This window comes from Seriola lalandi, unplaced genomic scaffold (assembly GCF_002814215.2).
Source record: "Seriola lalandi dorsalis isolate HSWRI2012SDOR001 ecotype SW California unplaced genomic scaffold, Sedor1 jcf7180002054850, whole genome shotgun sequence".
NCBI classification, from domain to species: domain Eukaryota; kingdom Metazoa; phylum Chordata; class Actinopteri; order Carangiformes; family Carangidae; genus Seriola; species Seriola lalandi.
The window spans coordinates 350,845-368,725 of record NW_019525403.1 but is presented as its reverse complement, the minus strand read 5'-3'; the positions used below and the strand labels follow the sequence as shown (position 1 = coordinate 368,725).

The following is a 17,881-nucleotide window of genomic DNA, read 5'->3' as shown; positions in this document are numbered from 1 at the left end:
TGTATAGTTTGTCAATCATTTTTTTATTTTAATATCAGAGCCTTTGTTTAAGGTAAATGTTAATATCTCAGGGAGCTCAGTTAAAATCAGGGATGTTCTCATGTTATTTTACTCCCATTTGATATCGAGTATCTACCAACCAAATCTAATACATACATAATACAACATTTCATTTAAATACAATAAAATTAGTAAAGCAATTGAAATCAGTTCCACAGCAGAATAATCTCATGCTCTTCTGTACTGCACTTACAGTATGTATTGATGGATCTTTTTATTATTTGCATTATTTTTGTATTTATTATAATTGACTGCTATCTGTAAGCCAGACTGTCCCTCTGAGACAGTAGAGCTTTTCTCTATTCACTGCTGACACTGAATGATTATTAATATCATGAAACATACAAACATACAATATTTGTTTGTATTTATTTACATAATGTGTGAAAGTGTATATTCCAAATGCCAACATCTTAATTAACATGAAATGAAATAATAGAAAAATTGTGAGGTTAAAAGTATGAGGATACAAAAATAATACAAAATATTCACATGATGAGACATATTTAGTGTGTCATGTCTGACGGTGTTCACAGTTAATCATATTTAAATTTAATATCTAATACTGAATTTGACACAGACACACCAATGTAAACAGGATGAAATCTCCAAGTGAAAAGGAGGAAAATAAGAAGGTATATCAGTCACAGCCCTAGCGGTTGCTATGGTAACAGTCAATGGTACCTCCCAGTGTCCTGCAGACAGTACGGGCAGCAAGTGTCCTGGGTCTGCCCAGCAGTTTGTAGTTCAGGCCAATCACAAGCGAGCAGAACTGACTGATGCCCACAAAATCGCAGCAGATGATGTTGACTCCACCCTCAGGCCCTGGCCGCTGCTCACTCGTCCAGCTGAGCAGCAGCGACAGAGCCTTCAGCGTCATCTTCCTCATGGTCTGGAGGGGATGGAGGAGGACGTAAGGAGTGTCCTCCGTCAGGTTCAGGCCGCTGACGTAAAAACCAGCTAGGAGAGAAGAGGTTCAGTTTAATGAACATAAAACCAGAACTCTGTACAGCAGTGAGTGAAATTACTGACAGGGCTTCAATACTTCTACCTAAATAAAATTTTGAATTCAGGACTTTTACTTGTAATGAAGTGCTGTTATAGTGTAACTGCTACTCTTACTTCTACTGCTGCCTTACCTGGTCTTCCTCTGCTCTTCTGCTCCTCCAGGTAAGCAATCACCTTCTCGGGGTCTGGGCTGTCAGCATAGCTGGAGACAGAGTGCATGCATGAGGCGAGTCAGGTTAATATTTAAATTATATTTTTATTTGATTTAAATTTAAAGATGAGGCGGTGTTCTGGAAGGTAGTATATAGACACCTAAATGGGCCAATGTAAGAAGCTGGAATATGCTGATAATGTTTGATAATACTGGGCTTCTGCTTGATTTTGACGCATAATAATAAAAACATGGTGTGATTCACATGCAATTCTAAATTAGAAGCATTAAAAAGGTTAAACAGCACCACTGCACATTTTACCTGTAAGGTACTCCAGTCCACAGCTCAGGGTGCTGCAGCACCACCTGCTGGTTTCCATAGGAAACAATGACCTGCTGACTTCTGGACCAACAGGAACGCAGAGTGGGTGTGTCCTGCATATACATGCACACACAGAAATCATTATATAATAATAAACTTTACTTGCACAGCACTTTCCATGTATGTTGCATGAAAATATTAAATTAATATACAATAAGAGAGGGTAATAATGAGATAAAATGAAATAAAATTACACTTTCTGTAAGTTGCATTCACATATTTATGGGCAGGTTGTTCCGCAGTTTGTTTCCATATTAAAGGAAGGTTTCCTCTCCATACTTGGTACATTTAATGCTGTAGTGTTTGACGATCTGAGGTAGCAGATAAGAGTATGGAAGTATGACGGTGCTAAACCATCCAGAGTCTTGTAATCTAGTAGTAAAGTTTTAAAATCAACTCTATATTAGTTTAAGATCAGTTCTGATTAATAGAATTTTAAACTTTATAAAACAAACTGAGAAAAACAGCAAAAGCCTCACATCTGATAAACTGGAACCAGCAAATTTTGTTTGATAAATGACTTAAATCAAAAATATTCTTAACAAATCAGTTCAGTTTCTCTATGTCTTCATTTTTGTGTACCTGTGAGGAGCAGAGTTTTTTTCTGAACAGCATGATGATGTACTCCACAAGCCAGGCATGATCTCTGTCAGTCAGCGATTCAAAATGCGAGCAGGAAATGATTACAATCTCTTTAGGATGAGCATCTAGCCAGTTAGCCAGTTCATCCAGAGCCTCCTGCATGCAGACAAATATTGTTGTTACTAAAAACTGCTGTAAATCAAGTTTGCACTTTAAATGAGAGCACAGCTTCTGGCCCGTGATTTAATTCATGCACCTTGACAGTCATCAGAGTGTAGATGCCATGGGCGAAGAACAATTTGCTGCCTCCAGCCGGCTTCCTGGCAACCCGCAGGTCCAAGAACCGAATACCGAGATCACACTGATCACTGAGGACTGATTGCTGCACATGCACAATGAGAAAGCGAGAGACTATTAATACAGAAAGATGAAAGAAAGCACAACTTGACAGTTATTCCACAAAAAATGTAATTCAATTCATTGCAATTCCAGTTCTGATGCAAATGCCAGATTCTCTCATTGGAGAGTTTGCTCAGGAGTCTGCTACACCTTTGCTGGCCCCTAAATTGGACTCCTTTACCTGTGTGGTGGCCCAGCGGGAAATACAAGGGCGAGTCCAGCAGGGAAACAACCTGTCAATGACTCTGAGGAGGCAGGGCTGTGATCTCAGCACAGGAGAGGACACATCCAGACAGAAAGACATGCTATCATGGCTCCCTGGAAACATGGGACACAGTTAGATCAGTGTCCAAATACTTTATAAAATACTTTATATATATATATATATACATGGCCAAAAGTATTTGGAAATTTAAAAGGAAATTAAATATGAACACACGTTAAAACTAAACTAAAACGAATCTGTGTGTTTATAGTCTGGACAGTTCAGAATATCCCTGTTTACCCGACGTCCCCTCTGGTTATTTTACCTGGTATAGCCAGGTTCCACAGCGGGACATCCAGTAGCTCCTCAGGCAGACAGGACATCCAGTCCGCGTTTCCCCCAAGTTGTTGCCGTTGTTCGTCGTCCATGTTCCTCACGTGAGATATTTCGTTGTCTTTCTCATTACTTCATGACGGAGGGTTAATATCTGCAGTTTCCTTATTTTGAATTTAAATACCGTTTGCTTACTAAGTCTTCCGGGTTGAGTTATTGTCAGTAACAAACTAGCATTTCCTGTTTCCGTTTTCAAAATAAAACCTGATAAACATTTTCCAAACAAAAGCCATAGTCACAAAGAAATTGCAAAAAGAATGAAGTTACAGGTTAATTTTTAGTTCTACTGCGCATTTATAATTTTATTTGTTTTTTTGTCACAACCTACAGAAAAAATTAAAAAATATGAATAAAAATCCACATATTAAATCCAACATGAAAGCTGCTTTTGTTGACTGTCTATTATTTTAGGGGCAAAGTTATAATAATGATTCAGTTAAAGTTGGGACAAGGCTGTACCAGCTATATAAGGCAGATAAAAATGATCATTAATTGTCATTGTAGGATAATTACAACATATATGAAGAATTTTGTAGTTACTCACTTTCACCACTGGATGACAGTGATCAGCCAGTTTTAATCAATCAACGATTCACACTTTTAATAATCTAATAATAATTAATATCAGTGTATCCTAGTGTTTATAGCATATGGCAATAATATTATAAGCATAGTTGCTTTTTGAGATTGCTATGAGGAAGTGATTACTCATTAAATACTATGCTGAATAAAAATGTAGTCTTTTTACCAGTTAAATTGCTGTTCTCTTTTTCACTGGGAAGAACATGTGATATTTAGATTACTTATTTAGTGTAGTCTCGGCCAGTTTCTTGTGAAAATCAAATATGATGATAAGCGTATAACTCAGTGTGACCCCCAATTGTTTGTTTCTTTTAATTCCACATCAGTTTTCCACAAACACAAATTTGCTCTTTCAATTAGCCGCATTCCTTGATAAACAATTTATCTCGTTACCTAATCCTGATTATTGTGTATCTCATGACATTTGCTTTTTATACTGTTTTATTCATATTTATACAGTGTTTTTCTTGAGTCTTTAGCTGGCCTGAAAAGATTTACACGATATCCAGTAATTCACGCACAAAAATGATAAGATTAAAGAATCATCCGAAGAAGTAAACATTATTTTGTGTTGTGAAAGATAAGAAAGCCTCTTTATTTTGTGAATCTTCTCATGACTCCTGAGATTTATCTTGTGACCCCTTTTAGGGACCCTGACCCCTATGTTTGGAGCCACTGCAATAGGGTGCTTTATTTTTCATTATCACAACACTTTTTTTAAATTCCTCACATGAGTTTCTGAGACTTCAACATTATCAACAAGATAGGTCATTACCTGGTCCCTTTATTTGCCAGTTTCAAAAGTGAAGTTATGGTTAGATAAAATGTTTTACTTTTATTATATATTTATACTAATATAATATAAATAATATCTAATATAATATATAATGATAATATGATATGATTATAAAGAAAATAGTAAAAATTATTTTTATTCTATTTTGTTTTGTACTTAAACTTTTATATTATTTCCTTAAATAATTGTTGTGCATTTTTTCACATTTTAAAAGTTTTTAAATTAAGATATTGATTTAATTTTAAAATAAAACCAAAGTATTATAAATCACATTTAGAAAGCTACATGCAGATACATAGAGTATTTGACAGTAAGTAACTGTACTAGTATCTAATAAATTGAAATAGAAAGGCCAGTGTACATAAACATTTTTGCGTATGCATCTGTGTGATATTTGTACAGAAAACTTATTATAACCAACAGTGCAATGTCTTCATAAGTGAGATAGTGAGAGATATAATTGTATATGATACAATATATAGTAATATACTGCAGTGAAATACACTGCAATAAAATAGAAATTAATTATTCAATTGATAAAAAACAATAGATCAATATTTATAATATAGGTATTACTGTATGTTTGTATAAATGCGATGTAACAACATAAATATACTATATGCAGATATATATAAGGGTTATATAAGGAGAAGTACCAGGAGCCCTACTGTACCTCGTCCCTTCACATGATCCCCATTACTTCATTCATTGTACTATTAGATTATCCAACTATATTTAAATGCTGTGTGTTGTTGTCGATGATACGAAACGCTACAAAATCACAAATTGTGTTGCTTTGTTTTTGTGCCAGTGTCCTAAATTTAAACAGACATGATGCAGCAGAAAATCTAATTCCCGATAAATCACAGCAAACTGTTAACTAATGACTCTGTTTTAAGTATTTTTCCCTCCTCAGCCATGTAAATGTCAACCGCCGCACATACTGACACTCATTGGAGTCACACAGACAGATTACTCCAGATGAACGTTTAGTTGCAAAAATAAGGCTAAGGACAAACGAGTGGCTGCTGTTTAAGACTTAGAGTTTATGACATGTCGTTTCCCTGTAACCATTAAAAGAAGGGGTTTTTGTCACAGATGTGAACGAGCTCTAGCTCTCTCTCCCAGCCAGGTTCAAATCAGGCTCGTATTGCAGAGCTACTATTGTATGATTGAGCATATTTTTCATGATATGACCGAATTAAACCTTTATCTAATCAGAAAATCTTGTTAGATGGCAGGCCCCTTTTCATTTAGAGATGCTGTCCAAGATGGAAGCTAATGAAACCTATGGAGATAGAAACAAGTAAGGCAGTCATATATCATGACAGCTCACCTCATGAATACTGCAGTGGCAGAAAGGTGAAGTGAAGAACATACAGTATATTGTAGCAAAGAGTCACCTGACCCATCTGTGAAGGATCATCAGAATGAAATTTAAATTAAATTAATTCAAATGTAATTAAGTCAATTTTTTTTAAACAATTTCTCAGTAACACTCAACTATTAACCTAAGGAAGCCAAGATACCATGAGAATTCATTTTAGAGTCATATCATCTTCATATGACAAATGCAGACACATGACAAATTCAAGGAAAAACCTGAAAGATTAGTGGGAAAACAGACAATGCCTCTATCATAGGGCACATGGGGTTTCACTGAATGATTTGATGAGCGTGCAAATAATGTGAATCATATCCTGTGGCCTTCGCAGTCACCACATCTCAGTCCAGTTGAACACCTATAGGATATTATTATTATAAGTATATATTATAGGAGAATCAAGGAGCAGTGACTCATGGTGGCCCCAAACCTTTCTACGACACTTTATGTTGGTTTTTCCTTTACTTTCTCACCCGTCTGTATTTTCTATGTCTTCACTGTTCATGCTGCAAAAATAACAAAAACCACTTTGCCAAATGTCACTGTTAACGTGTGTGTGCGAATGGCTAAATTTTCTCCTTAGTCTTCCTCCAATTGGCAAACATGACACTGTGAATCACTTCCAAAAACAGGTTAAAAAAAAAAAAAAACAAGTGGAACAGACAGTCTGGTTACTGAGTGTCATCTGTTCTCGCCCCCTCCTGTTCTCTGTGATCAGCCATGTTGTATTTCAGTGTTTAATGTAAACAGGAAGTCACTGAGACATTACAAGCAAACATACAGTAACTTCAAAAAACTGCAGTTTTAGAGACGCAAAGGATATAGCTCTCTTTTAAATGCAGGTGTTGTTTTATTTCTGTCTGTGCAGAAGTCTTTTACAGCATGAGTGTATCACAATATACCAATTTTATACCAGATAAACCAGGCTATGTCTAATTGCAACCGACTTTTACAGTTTGCATGTATCAGAGTGACACTTTCTGCTGAGATTGGTTTAATAGAGTAGTATAGAGGTGATGTAATGAAAACAAATAACACTCTTTGGAACATAGATATGTTTATTCTGCTTTCCAAACCTAATCATTCAATGACCTTTTAAATTAGTCTTGTGAATGCTTGGTAGGTCCTGACCCCCTGTTTGATGACTATTTCCTCGAAAAAAACAAACATTCTACTTTAAAGCTTCTTCGACTGTATGTCTGCTGTGTATAATTTGTATATATTTAACTCAGTAATGCACTAATTCAGAGAGGACAGATGGTCTGTCTTCACTAATAACATGACGGGGCATCACCATGAGGGCAAGTGAGCAGGAGAGCTGGCCCTCCATCCAGACAGACACTAAAATGCATTCCTCGTGTTCACTGTCCTTCTATGTGGAGGCCAGATGGAGGACAAAACACAGTTCAATGTGTCCCCCTCTGTCCACGATGAATCCAGCACATGAGGTTAAATGAGGGAATCTTAATTATGAAGCTGTATTCAGCTGCATCTTTCTATATTTTCCTCCCTCAGGTAATTGGATTTACTACTGTATAGCCACCTTTAACCTCCCTGTCACTCTCGTACTGTTACTACATCTATGGTATGGTAAATTTATAGTATAGGGCTGGGAAATCTGATGACATACAGTGGGAGACAATATACTGTAAATTATATTTTTGCCGTATTGTTTTATCCCTTTAAATCCCTTGGCTGTAGTGGCTCATTTTAGGCTTGTAGATTGTGAAGTAATCATTCAGACTGATTTATGGATGTGTATTAGATTCTTATTTTATGGAATATTTTTTTGTTTGTTGTTCTTGTTCCAAGAATCAGCCAAAAACAGAAATTTTTATGTTTAATTTTCAGTTCATTTTCCTGTAAATTCACTGTATCACAAATCATGTTGGAAAATTTGATATTTTTTTGTCATCAACTTCTAGTTTACAGTTGGTAAAGCCTTTTGTTTTTAGAATAGCGCATTCTCAACCCATCCATAGTAAAGCATATTACTGTTGCTAACATTATAGCAATCTAGGTACATCATATATAGCTGTAGACGTTTACTGTCTATATTTCACGCCTGCTCAAGTCCACAATCTACAGTATAAAGTAGCAGAGTTATATTGTTGTATATGTAGATTCATAATAAACTTGTCTGAACCCTGTTGTTCAGAAATCAGTTTAGTGAACTTGTGATCATCACTTTATGCCAAATATGAGCGATGCCAGACATTATAAACACAGATCAGATGAGGACTACACATCCAGCACAGTGGACTCATTCACAACAATCCTGGGTTCATCTTGGGTTTTTGCTTCATAAATGTTGTTTGTTTCATTTTTAATGTCATTCTCCTCTTTTTAACTGAAAATTATCATGTTACTTGTCCTCAGCATAAATTCTCTATTATTTTCTTGTTCCTGCTGCTGTGTCATCCAAGTCTCCATCTTCAAACCGTGGCACAAATTCAGATAATCAAGGCCTTAATGACATAACAACATAGAGTACTAGAAAGCACCCAGAAAGCATACACCTCTGCCAAGCTTACGCACTTCTCTAAATTATTTTATCTTTTTTGTTTTTTTTGTTTGGGTGACAGAGTCTGCGCATGGACCCAGCGGCTGATTTGAAGCTCTACAAGGACAAACTGCACAGCATTTCAAGTGAGTCCCGCCCATGATTACCGTGTTATTGCAATTGAAATTAATCATTATGCTGTAGCGCTAATATGCGATAACATTTGAGTATTTTCACATGATCTCAATTAGACACGAGTTACACATGCACATATACATAGTCCATAGCACTGTAAAACTGTAAATTTTATCTCTCAATTAACTCATTATTTCATTTTATTACATTAGGAATTGTACATTTTAATCACAAAATGACTCAGGTACAGAGAAAGAGCCTCTTTGGGCTCAAATTGTTGTACTTTTTTTTTAATGTAATAAAGAATACATTTTAAAAGGAATCAAGGCCAGTTGAGATATTTCAGGCTCCATCATCTGGGCACAATAAATAACTATATTGTACAAATTATAGATTCATTTTGCAGCACGAATACAAAGCTCAACACAGAGTCTCATAATTGAAACTTTCAGTTTCAATTATGTTGCACACCTGTAACCACTTCCAACGGTGATGTCACTGTGTGCTGACACACCTTGGAGTACACTTGTGTAAGTCAAACTACTGGACCTTTAACCTTGAAAGAGCAACTTAACAGCAGGAGATGGTCAACAAAAAGGAGACGGTGTGCCGCTGTGAAGTTGCTCTTTCACAGTTTAAGTGCTTTATAAATGGCAGCGCTACATGTGGCTAAAAAGTAATGACTTATTCCTTGTTCCAACAGCAGACAAATGTCATTAAAATCTATTCACAAATGTTTAAAATAACACACAAACAACAACATTCTTGGGATTTGATGGGATTTTCTGCGTTTTAGTTTGAATTTATAGCAGTCTGAATATAAACTGACCTGCCCACTCTGGTCATACCACTGCCTCCACCTTCCTGCCCCAGCTTGGGTCACATTCTGCTCTAATTTTATAAAGCAGATGGACTACAGCACTTTACAGATACCTGTGGTCTCAGTCTGCAGACAGGTTCCTACTCTGACACCCAGGCTGCGCTGACAGGTAATACCTCATCACTTATTTTCTTTACTGCTTGTCTTTATTCTTATTTTCTGCTTGCTTTACCCAGTGTTCTCTGTATTTCTGCTTTGCCTTCTTTTATTTTCCAGTCATTCATAATAATTTCAGAGAACCTTGGTGATTTTATTCCTGTATCAAATCTGTGATGTTATGTTTAGAAGTTTAGAGGATTATTTAAGCTTCTTGCGCAGGTTTTTGAAAAAGGGGGACAGTGGATGTGGAACTAATCTTTGTCTTTGAGTAGTATTTCTTTCATCTATACATTGAAAATAGAGATATACGGCTCATAAAGGGATGATAGGATAGGGATCCAGGGCTGACAAAGGTGTACAGATGATGGAAAGAGGGGCACAGAGGGTTTCTAGCAAGGAAGGGGTGCACGGGTTATATAAAGTACTTAAGATATTGTAGAGGGTTCATATGGGAGTACAGCATGTCAAGGTTTTAAAGGAATTAAGATAGTTAAGTAAGTTAAGTATAGAAGGTTTCATAAACGGGATAGAGGGTTTAGATTGGAGGGGTTTAAGGGTTTTTGGGGGGTATAGAGGTTTACAGGGGTTTTATTTGGGTGTACAGAGGGTTTATAGAGGGATTATAGAGTCTAGAGAGGATTTAGAAATGTGAACAGGGGGGTTACAGAGGAATGTAGAGAGTTATAGAAAGGGGTAGTTGGTTTAGAAAGGGGTATAAAGGGGTATAAGTCATTTATAGAAGAGTATAGATGGTTAATTGGAGGGTTTTTAGAGGTTTTTAAAAGGGTACAGGTGATCACATCGGTCTCACATAGGTGTATAGGGTTAATTGAAGGGTGTATACACAAGGATTATATTCATGAGGGTTTATGAAGGTGAAGAGGGACAAAAAAAGGATATATACAGGTGGGAAGAGAGGCTTTATAAAGGAGTATAGGATTTATAGGGAAGTATAGAGGGTCTAGAGAGGGGTATACAAGGTAGAGAGAATTTATAGAGTGGCATAGAGGGGTACATAAGATTTATAGGGGGTACAGAGATGTATAGACGCTTTAAAAAGGGGTTAATGCTGGTGATTGAATAACAAGGGATGTAAGAAAGTCAAGTAGTCGTTCTCTAAAATGTCTTTGCTGTACCATAAAATTCCTCAGTTCAGGTCTCCATTAAAATTAAGTTGGACAGCTGTTGTGTTGCAACATATTTTGTACCCTAACATACTTAGCTGAGCATAATCCAGGATTTGTGGAGGTTTAGAGGCTTTTTTTGGAGCTGCTTGCTCAAGTCTTCTAAAAAGTGGAAAGGGGGGAAATGAATGAGAAGTTTTTGTAAGCTCCGTCATCCAGAAAATATTGCTTTGGTGAACAAGGCTGAAGGATGATTTCCAGATTTAAAAAAAAGAAATGTGCAAAAACACAGTGACATGTTTGAATAATTATTTTTGTCCAAACTTTAATGTCCCAAGTTAAGATGAAAGTCATTCACAAACTATCTCCCAGTAAATGAAATCACATTATTCACTTAATTCCCAAATTTATTACCCAATTTTCCTTCCTGTTTGTTCATCATATCAGTCGTCTGGTGTGGTGGTTTGGGATTATTGATGTTATTAAATGTGCACTGAGCAGCCCCCGGAACAGCAGGACTCCCCGCTTTAAACACTTCCCACCTGTCTAAACAAGGTGGACTTTTTCAAAGAATTGATTTTCAGAGGTTGCATAAGATTTTATGAAGCAATCCTTTTCTTTTCTTTTCTTTTTTAAATCTGATCCATCTTAAACAAATATTAAAAACCAATGAGGCTGTTTTCAGAATAAAAGTTTAAAAGGTCTGCAATAGATGATAATGCAAACCTCACTCTTTCATTTCTTCATTTCTTCTTCTCTCCTTTGTTGGACTCTTCCCTCTATTTCATCTTTATTTAATTTTTTTAATTGTTCTTCTTGTCCTCCTTTTTTGCTCCCTCTCTCTACCATCTCATCCTCCTTGTTCTTGATCTTACTCAGAATTTCTCAAAACTAATTTTTGCTGCTCCAGATGAGCAGAGCCATTAATTTAATGGAATCAGGGCTAAATTTGACCTCCTTAACTTGAGACTTTAGGAGCCAGTAAACCAGATTTAAAAGTCACACCATGTCCATTAATAAAGTGGAAGGCATTTACTCTTCAGTGTGTGGCCTTGGGGGAAGTTTGCCACATTCCCCGGCCTAATTTGTTGTACGTAGTACTCAATTAGGTTTCCAGTAATCTGAGAAGGGCCAGCTTCTGTACCTGGTCATGGAGGCATGATGTAATTTATTGGTCCATGTGATCCTGAGAAGTAGAAAAAGTCAGCTATTCAACTACAGGAGTCCTACAGATTCTACGTGTTGATTCATCTTGTGCATGGTTCCTATTGGCTAATTTGGGAATATTTTAGCTGCAGTTGCATAATCTTTATGACAATGTCTCTATCTCACAGGACAGAGGATATTTTAGTCAACATGACTGAGCGCTACGACTGCACAGACTGTAGCGAGTCCCTGTACGGGCAGAAGTACATCCTGAAGGAGGAGAACCCGTACTGCATCAAGTGCTACGAGTCACTTTTCTCCCACAACTGTGAAGTGTGCCAGAAGCTCATTGCCTGCACCAGCAAGGTAAAATTTTATGAATCATGAATTCACCTTTCCAACTTTTGTTTCCATACCTGTATTTATATTTTCCGATCAGTGTTTGCAGCTGTCAAAAGTCTTTATTACCTTTTGGTTTTGCCCTGTTTTTGTCCCATGTCACCAGAGCAGGCAAATGTGGCAATTTCCCAGTCTTTCTCTTATTTCTAATCCAAGCAAACACTCTATTGTTTCATTGACTCGCTGCAGGATCTGTCGTACAAGGACCGCCACTGGCACAGCGACTGCTTCCTCTGCATCAAGTGCAGCCGGTCTCTGGAGGATCGGCCCTTCGCCACCAAGGATGACATGCTGATGTGCACCGACTGCTACAGCAACGAGTACTCTTCCAAGTGCCACGCGTGCCTGAAGACCATCATGCCAGGTGAGGAGGCCGGACACAGACAGATTGTCTGAGCGTGGGTTGGGTTGGCAGCTAAAACATGGGTCAGAACCCTCAGAGGTGATTTAAATATGTACATATTTACATTTATCTTCAAATCTAACTGTACAAAGTGTTTTTCTAGGTTACAGTTGTCATGTCAGGAGCTTACAGTACATCAGCAATTGCCAAGAGCTGTAACTGGGTGATCTGATTACCTGTAGGATGGTGCTAAGTGAGTCTTTTGTCTGCAGGAAGAAATCCAAATTGATGACATAATGATGTCGTGATGGCGATAAACCTACATGTTGTTGTTGTTGGGTTGTTAAAGCCGTAATAGCTTTAGTGAGTAGGAGATCAGGACTGACTCAGTGATACATCAGCTCCACATGGATGTTGTGCTGACATGCAGGTTAAATTGAAAAATGGCATTTGTTAGTGTGAGAACTCCTCTCTCTCTCTTCCTCCTCTTTCCCTCCCACTCACACTCTTTCTCTCTCTCTCTTCGCCCACCAGGCTCTAAAAAGATGGAGCATAAGGGCAACAGTTGGCATGAGAATTGTTTCACCTGCAACCGTTGCCAGCAGCCCATCGGCACCAGGAGCTTCATCCAGAAGGATGCCAGCAACTACTGCCTGCCCTGCTACGAGAAGCAGTTTGCTCTGCAGTGCATCCAATGCAAGAAGGTAAAAACAGCACTGACTGTGGTTTACATCCACTTGTCTCAGCATGCACAAGAAGCTCTGGTTGATATTTGTTTTGTTGTCATCTCAAGCTGCTATCAATTAAATGTGATTATAAATCAATAATTTTCCGTGAATACAACTGATTGAGTGAGGTCGCAGAGAGGTCTCTAATGAGCAATTCCTCCACCTGCCAGATGATAATGGGATCAATATTCTGTTTTAGAGACACTTAAAAGCAAAGTTAGCCTTTTCAACTATAATTTTACCCTTAGATATCCCCTGGGTCTCTTTAAAGGTAAAGAAAATGTTACTGAGTGAAATATACAAGTCAAAGAGGTCAGGTTTTTAATAGCTGAACAATCCATTCAATCAATGTGTCGTGCATAATTTTAAAGAAGCAAAGATTGAGCCAAATCACTGCTGATGGTGCAGTTATGAAAAGACAAGCAGTGAAGGAGGGAAGAAGACTGTTACGTTATGGTATAGACCAGTTATGGGCAGGAAACAGATGGACGAGAAACAGAAGCATCTTTTTGTCCTGGAAGCTGGGAGGTGAGACAGCAGTCATCTGTGACTAAGTCAGCAACAAATAACAGAGCAATAAAACCATATATATAAGATATATAAGATGCAGCATTTTAACAACTATATTCTTCACTAAATTCACATGAGAATGTAAAAAAAAGAGCCATTTTTAATTAGAAAACAGCAAAATGAACTTTAAATGATGTGGATATTAAGATGACAAACCGTCATAGCAGCAGCCTACTCATTTCCTGTGATCAAAACAAACAACTTTCATTTTGTATGTTTGTCTTTTCTGTATTGCAATTATTTCTTTTTACACTTGTGAAGCTGATGTGTGTTTTTATTACATCCAAAAAACTGCATTATCTTATTGAACATGAACATACGATGGGGTCCAAAAAAATGGGCTTTTTCCAAGGCTTTGAACCGACTATCACGGTCCTCATCAGGGAATGGAGTTTATATATCTGACGCCATAGACGCTTGAACAGAAACAGATCTCCCACAATATATGACCAACTGAGCTTTGTTCATGACAACCAAGTGAACTCAATCTACTGAGGAAGACAGTGAGTTGTGATTGAAAGCCCGAGAAAATAGAAGATACTATAGGTCTTTGTCAAAAATGATTGTGTTATCTCTTTTTTCTAAACACTTGCAGCCCATCACCACTGGAGGAGTGAACTACCGCGACCAGCCCTGGCATAAGGAGTGCTTCGTTTGCATTGGCTGCAAGCAGCAGCTGGCCGGCCAGAGGTTCACCTCTCGGGACGACTTCGCCTACTGCTTCGACTGCTTCTGCAACCTGTTTGCTAAGAAATGTGCTTACTGCACCACCTCGATCAGCGGTAAAGCTTAACCTGAGTTTGTGTCAGGAGTACTGCCCCTGAAAACCTATTTATACACATCCTTTGAATTGCCGGTGTGACTGCTGGGTGGATACAGGTTTACCCAAATCTGTTTGAATTAATACACAGATAAATCATGCAAGTTTTAGAAATGATACTTTTAAAGGGGTTTCACATGCCCTGATTGGTAAAGGTCCGTGTAGTTCAAATTCCAAGTTTTGTGACAGGCTTTCTGTGATAAAACTTTGGTGAGTTGTCATTAAATACAGAATAAAACACAGTAAATGTAGCACACGATCTAAACCCTGCATCCTGTGTATCCAATTACAGGGTTATTACATTACAGAGATCATGAGACTATTGGGGACAAGCTTATTTTGTTCCCCTTGTGCCACGCATCACTCACTCTGCTGCTTTTGTCTCAGGTCTCGGAGGCAGCAAGTACATCTCGTTCGAGCAGCGCCAGTGGCACAACAGCTGCTTCAACTGCAAAAAGTGCTCCGTATCTCTGGTCGGCCGAGGTTTCCTGACGTGCAAAGACGACATCTTCTGCCCTGACTGCGGCAAAGACTTCTGAGCGTTCTCCAGAAATGAAAAAGAGTTTATCCAGAACCAGCTGCCAATCAAAGAGCACTGGTAGTACTCTCCTAACCTGACCGCTGTTGCATTATTTGCATCACTTATTAGTATCTGACACATTAACCTTTTCTTCCTGCTGAGGTGTTTTCTGCATGCGCTGATGATACTGTGTTTTATATAAATGAGTTGAAGCCTTCATTCCAATGTAGTTTTTTTTCAGCTTTATGAGTTAACATTTAAAAAGTGAATCAGTGAGTCAGCAGTTAAAACTGTTTTAATTGTATATCTCCTTTTGGAATGAAAGTCTATGTTTGGCATCAAAATAACTACTTTTATAGATATTTTAGAGCTTATTAAGAGCATGTAAAGTGGTTTTAATATATGGCACTGTGATAGCAATTTATCCTAACAGAGTTAATATAATAATACTAATACTGTTTGTTCTAATTGGATAAATTCTGTTTAATGAAATCTAAATCTGTTAAGCACAATAAAAAAATTTTGATTTCATGGATGCTCCACTGGCTCTGTGATTTGACTTGTTATGGAAACAATAGCATACTACTGTGTTGGAGATTATAAGGCAATTGTGCATTTAAACGATCATGTAACATGAGTTGTAGGAGAATTACTGTGGTTTGTTGGTAATAAATCCTTTATTGGAATAACACAAAATTTTACACATGCAAAAGTAGATGTGACTAAAGGCTTCATTAATGGTTAGTAAATATTTACCCGTGCTTTCAAGTTCAGTTATAAGTCATCAATAACATGCATTTTGGGTTGTCAGGTTGCAAAAAAATGACTGGTATCTATCTTTTCTATTTGGTAATTGTGCAGTTATAAATGCTGGTTTAAGTCCATTAGTAAACTAAAAATAGAAGTAGTAAGATACTCCATTACCTGTAAAAGCCCTGCTTTTAAAATGTCACTTGAGTGTGAAAGAATAATCAGGAAAATGTCATTTAAGTAACAAAAGTAAAATTGCAATATTTACATCATAATAGTAATGGAGTAGAAGTATAAAGCAGCATAACATGGATTTTCTCAAATAAAGTACAAATACCTCAATTTTGTATTTAAGTAAATCTACTTCCCTTCCACCACTGGTTTTTGCACTACGGGGCCAAAGATCGTGTCCTAATGTAGTAACAGCATGAAAAGTCAAGAGAGGTCTCACTCCGTCCTATTCCAAGATCTGATCTCCACCCTTTACTGTGTATATTCGCATGGACGATAGAAACGCTACAAAACGCCTACAAATTTACGTCAGGCGTTGTTCACCCTAGGCGATCTTTGATTAGCGTACCGGATGTCGCAGCAGGTGCCACCGGAAGTGTCTGCGCGTTCAGCCCTGCCTGCAGAATAAGAAGAAGCTAACGGAGCTTAATTGCAACAACCCAATAATAACCCCTCAGCAATTACAACAAAAGACAAATAACAGCTAATAATGTAAGATATTTGTCTGATATTATACGACTACTATCGTTGGCTGTTTATATTAAAAGTAGCATTGTTGCAGCTCAGAATAAGGTTCGCGCTGGAAAGCTACTGCGGCAGTTAGCTAGGCGGCTAGCCAAATTAGCATTGCTTTGTTAGCCACATTGCTAAGCAAAACTATGCCATCGAAAACACTAGAAATTATGCTTTAGCGTTTCGTGTATACTCTCTACAAAGTGGGCTTACTTTTTTATTAAATGTGTGCAAATATTAGCCACTGTGGATTGTTTTCTGTGTTTGCTGCCGTTGAGAGCTAATAGACCTTTCTTTCTGTCACTCATACACGAACAAGACTTGTTTTATATTCCTTTAATTACTTTAACAGCATGCTAATTGTCCTGTGTCACAAACAGGCCGTTGTATTTGATATGTGAAGCAATTTCGCTTTAAGGCAACCTTACTGTTAGTTAAGGACATAGTGCACATATTTAACATGATTTTCTATGTTTGCTTAATGTTCTTGGTCTTTTTGGTGAATTCGACTCATATAGTATCTAATAAGTAATAAATTACTTTTCAAAAATTTAAGCCTGTCTTAATGGTGTTAGTTTATTGCCTATTTCAGTCCGTACTAGTGGAAGATCAACAGTGAGAAACAAGATGGGCAAGACATTCTCTTATAGTTTTTAAAAATTTTTTTTACAATAAGTGGTACTTTTTGGATTTATGTTAATTTTACAAAAAGCTGCTGCTAATTTAAATAAGCTTGATTTATGTTTTATGTGTCCTATGTTGGACAATAAGCGTAGTAGCCTGAACTTTCTCTATTTTAGAGATGTGTTATTACAACCTATCAGTTATTCTCTTTGATCATCAGATTGTGTCATGTCTGCAGCTGAAATGAGCACCGCTGTCCCCAACCATCGAAGGACTAAGCCTGGAGGTAAGTCTGGTGGCCTAATGGCAACTTGCTAAATGTTTAATGGTTTTATAGGTAATTTAGAGACAGCCTGTCAAAATGTCATGGAAAATTCAGTCACAGCAATTATTTTTATGCATTTCAACATTTTCTGGCTCCATCACCTGTAATACACTTCAACACTCAAAACAAAACTATTCAGCATCTCTAAAAGTACTACACTTTTAACTGAAACACATAAGACCCACAAACTACAGTAATGATATCACAAAGTATAACTCATGGCAAGAAA

At 37.3% G+C, this 17,881-nt stretch overlaps 2 protein-coding genes across 2 annotated transcripts; one reads left to right on the top strand and one right to left on the bottom strand.

Annotated features, from left to right (window-relative positions):
* Positions 1-2: 2 nt before the first annotated feature.
* LOC111670338 (PI-PLC X domain-containing protein 1) lies at positions 3-3,350 on the bottom strand. The gene is made up of 7 exons (XM_023427020.2): positions 3,113-3,350; positions 2,764-2,900; positions 2,440-2,565; positions 2,184-2,339; positions 1,542-1,654; positions 1,200-1,270; positions 3-1,020 (listed from the first exon to the last, which is right to left on the bottom strand). The coding sequence occupies exons 1-7, from the start codon at positions 3,213-3,215 to the stop codon at positions 713-715; spliced, it is 1,014 nt and encodes a 337-aa protein (XP_023282788.1). The 5' UTR covers positions 3,216-3,350; the 3' UTR covers positions 3-712.
* Positions 3,351-9,460: 6,110 nt separating this feature from the next.
* Positions 9,461-15,740, top strand: LOC111670281 (four and a half LIM domains protein 2-like). The gene is made up of 6 exons (XM_023426927.2): positions 9,461-9,569; positions 12,018-12,195; positions 12,418-12,592; positions 13,106-13,275; positions 14,465-14,651; positions 15,077-15,740. The coding sequence occupies exons 2-6, from the start codon at positions 12,040-12,042 to the stop codon at positions 15,226-15,228; spliced, it is 840 nt and encodes a 279-aa protein (XP_023282695.1). The 5' UTR covers positions 9,461-9,569; positions 12,018-12,039; the 3' UTR covers positions 15,229-15,740.
* Positions 15,741-17,881: the final 2,141 nt, after the last annotated feature.

Coding starts and splice junctions, on each gene's coding strand:
- LOC111670338 (XM_023427020.2), bottom strand. CDS start 3,215: ATGGACGACGAACAACGGCAACAACTTGGGGGAAACGCGGACTGGATG. Junction 2,901..3,112: donor GTGGAACCTGGCTATACCAG/GTAAAATAACCA, acceptor CCATGTTTCCAG/GGAGCCATGATAGCATGTCT. Junction 1,271..1,541: donor TGGACTGGAGTACCTTACAG/GTAAAATGTGCA, acceptor CTCTGTCTCCAG/CTATGCTGACAGCCCAGACC.
- LOC111670281 (XM_023426927.2), top strand. CDS start 12,040: ATGACTGAGCGCTACGACTGCACAGACTGTAGCGAGTCCCTGTACGGG. Junction 12,593..13,105: donor CCTGAAGACCATCATGCCAG/GTGAGGAGGCCG, acceptor TTCGCCCACCAG/GCTCTAAAAAGATGGAGCAT. Junction 13,276..14,464: donor AGTGCATCCAATGCAAGAAG/GTAAAAACAGCA, acceptor AAACACTTGCAG/CCCATCACCACTGGAGGAGT.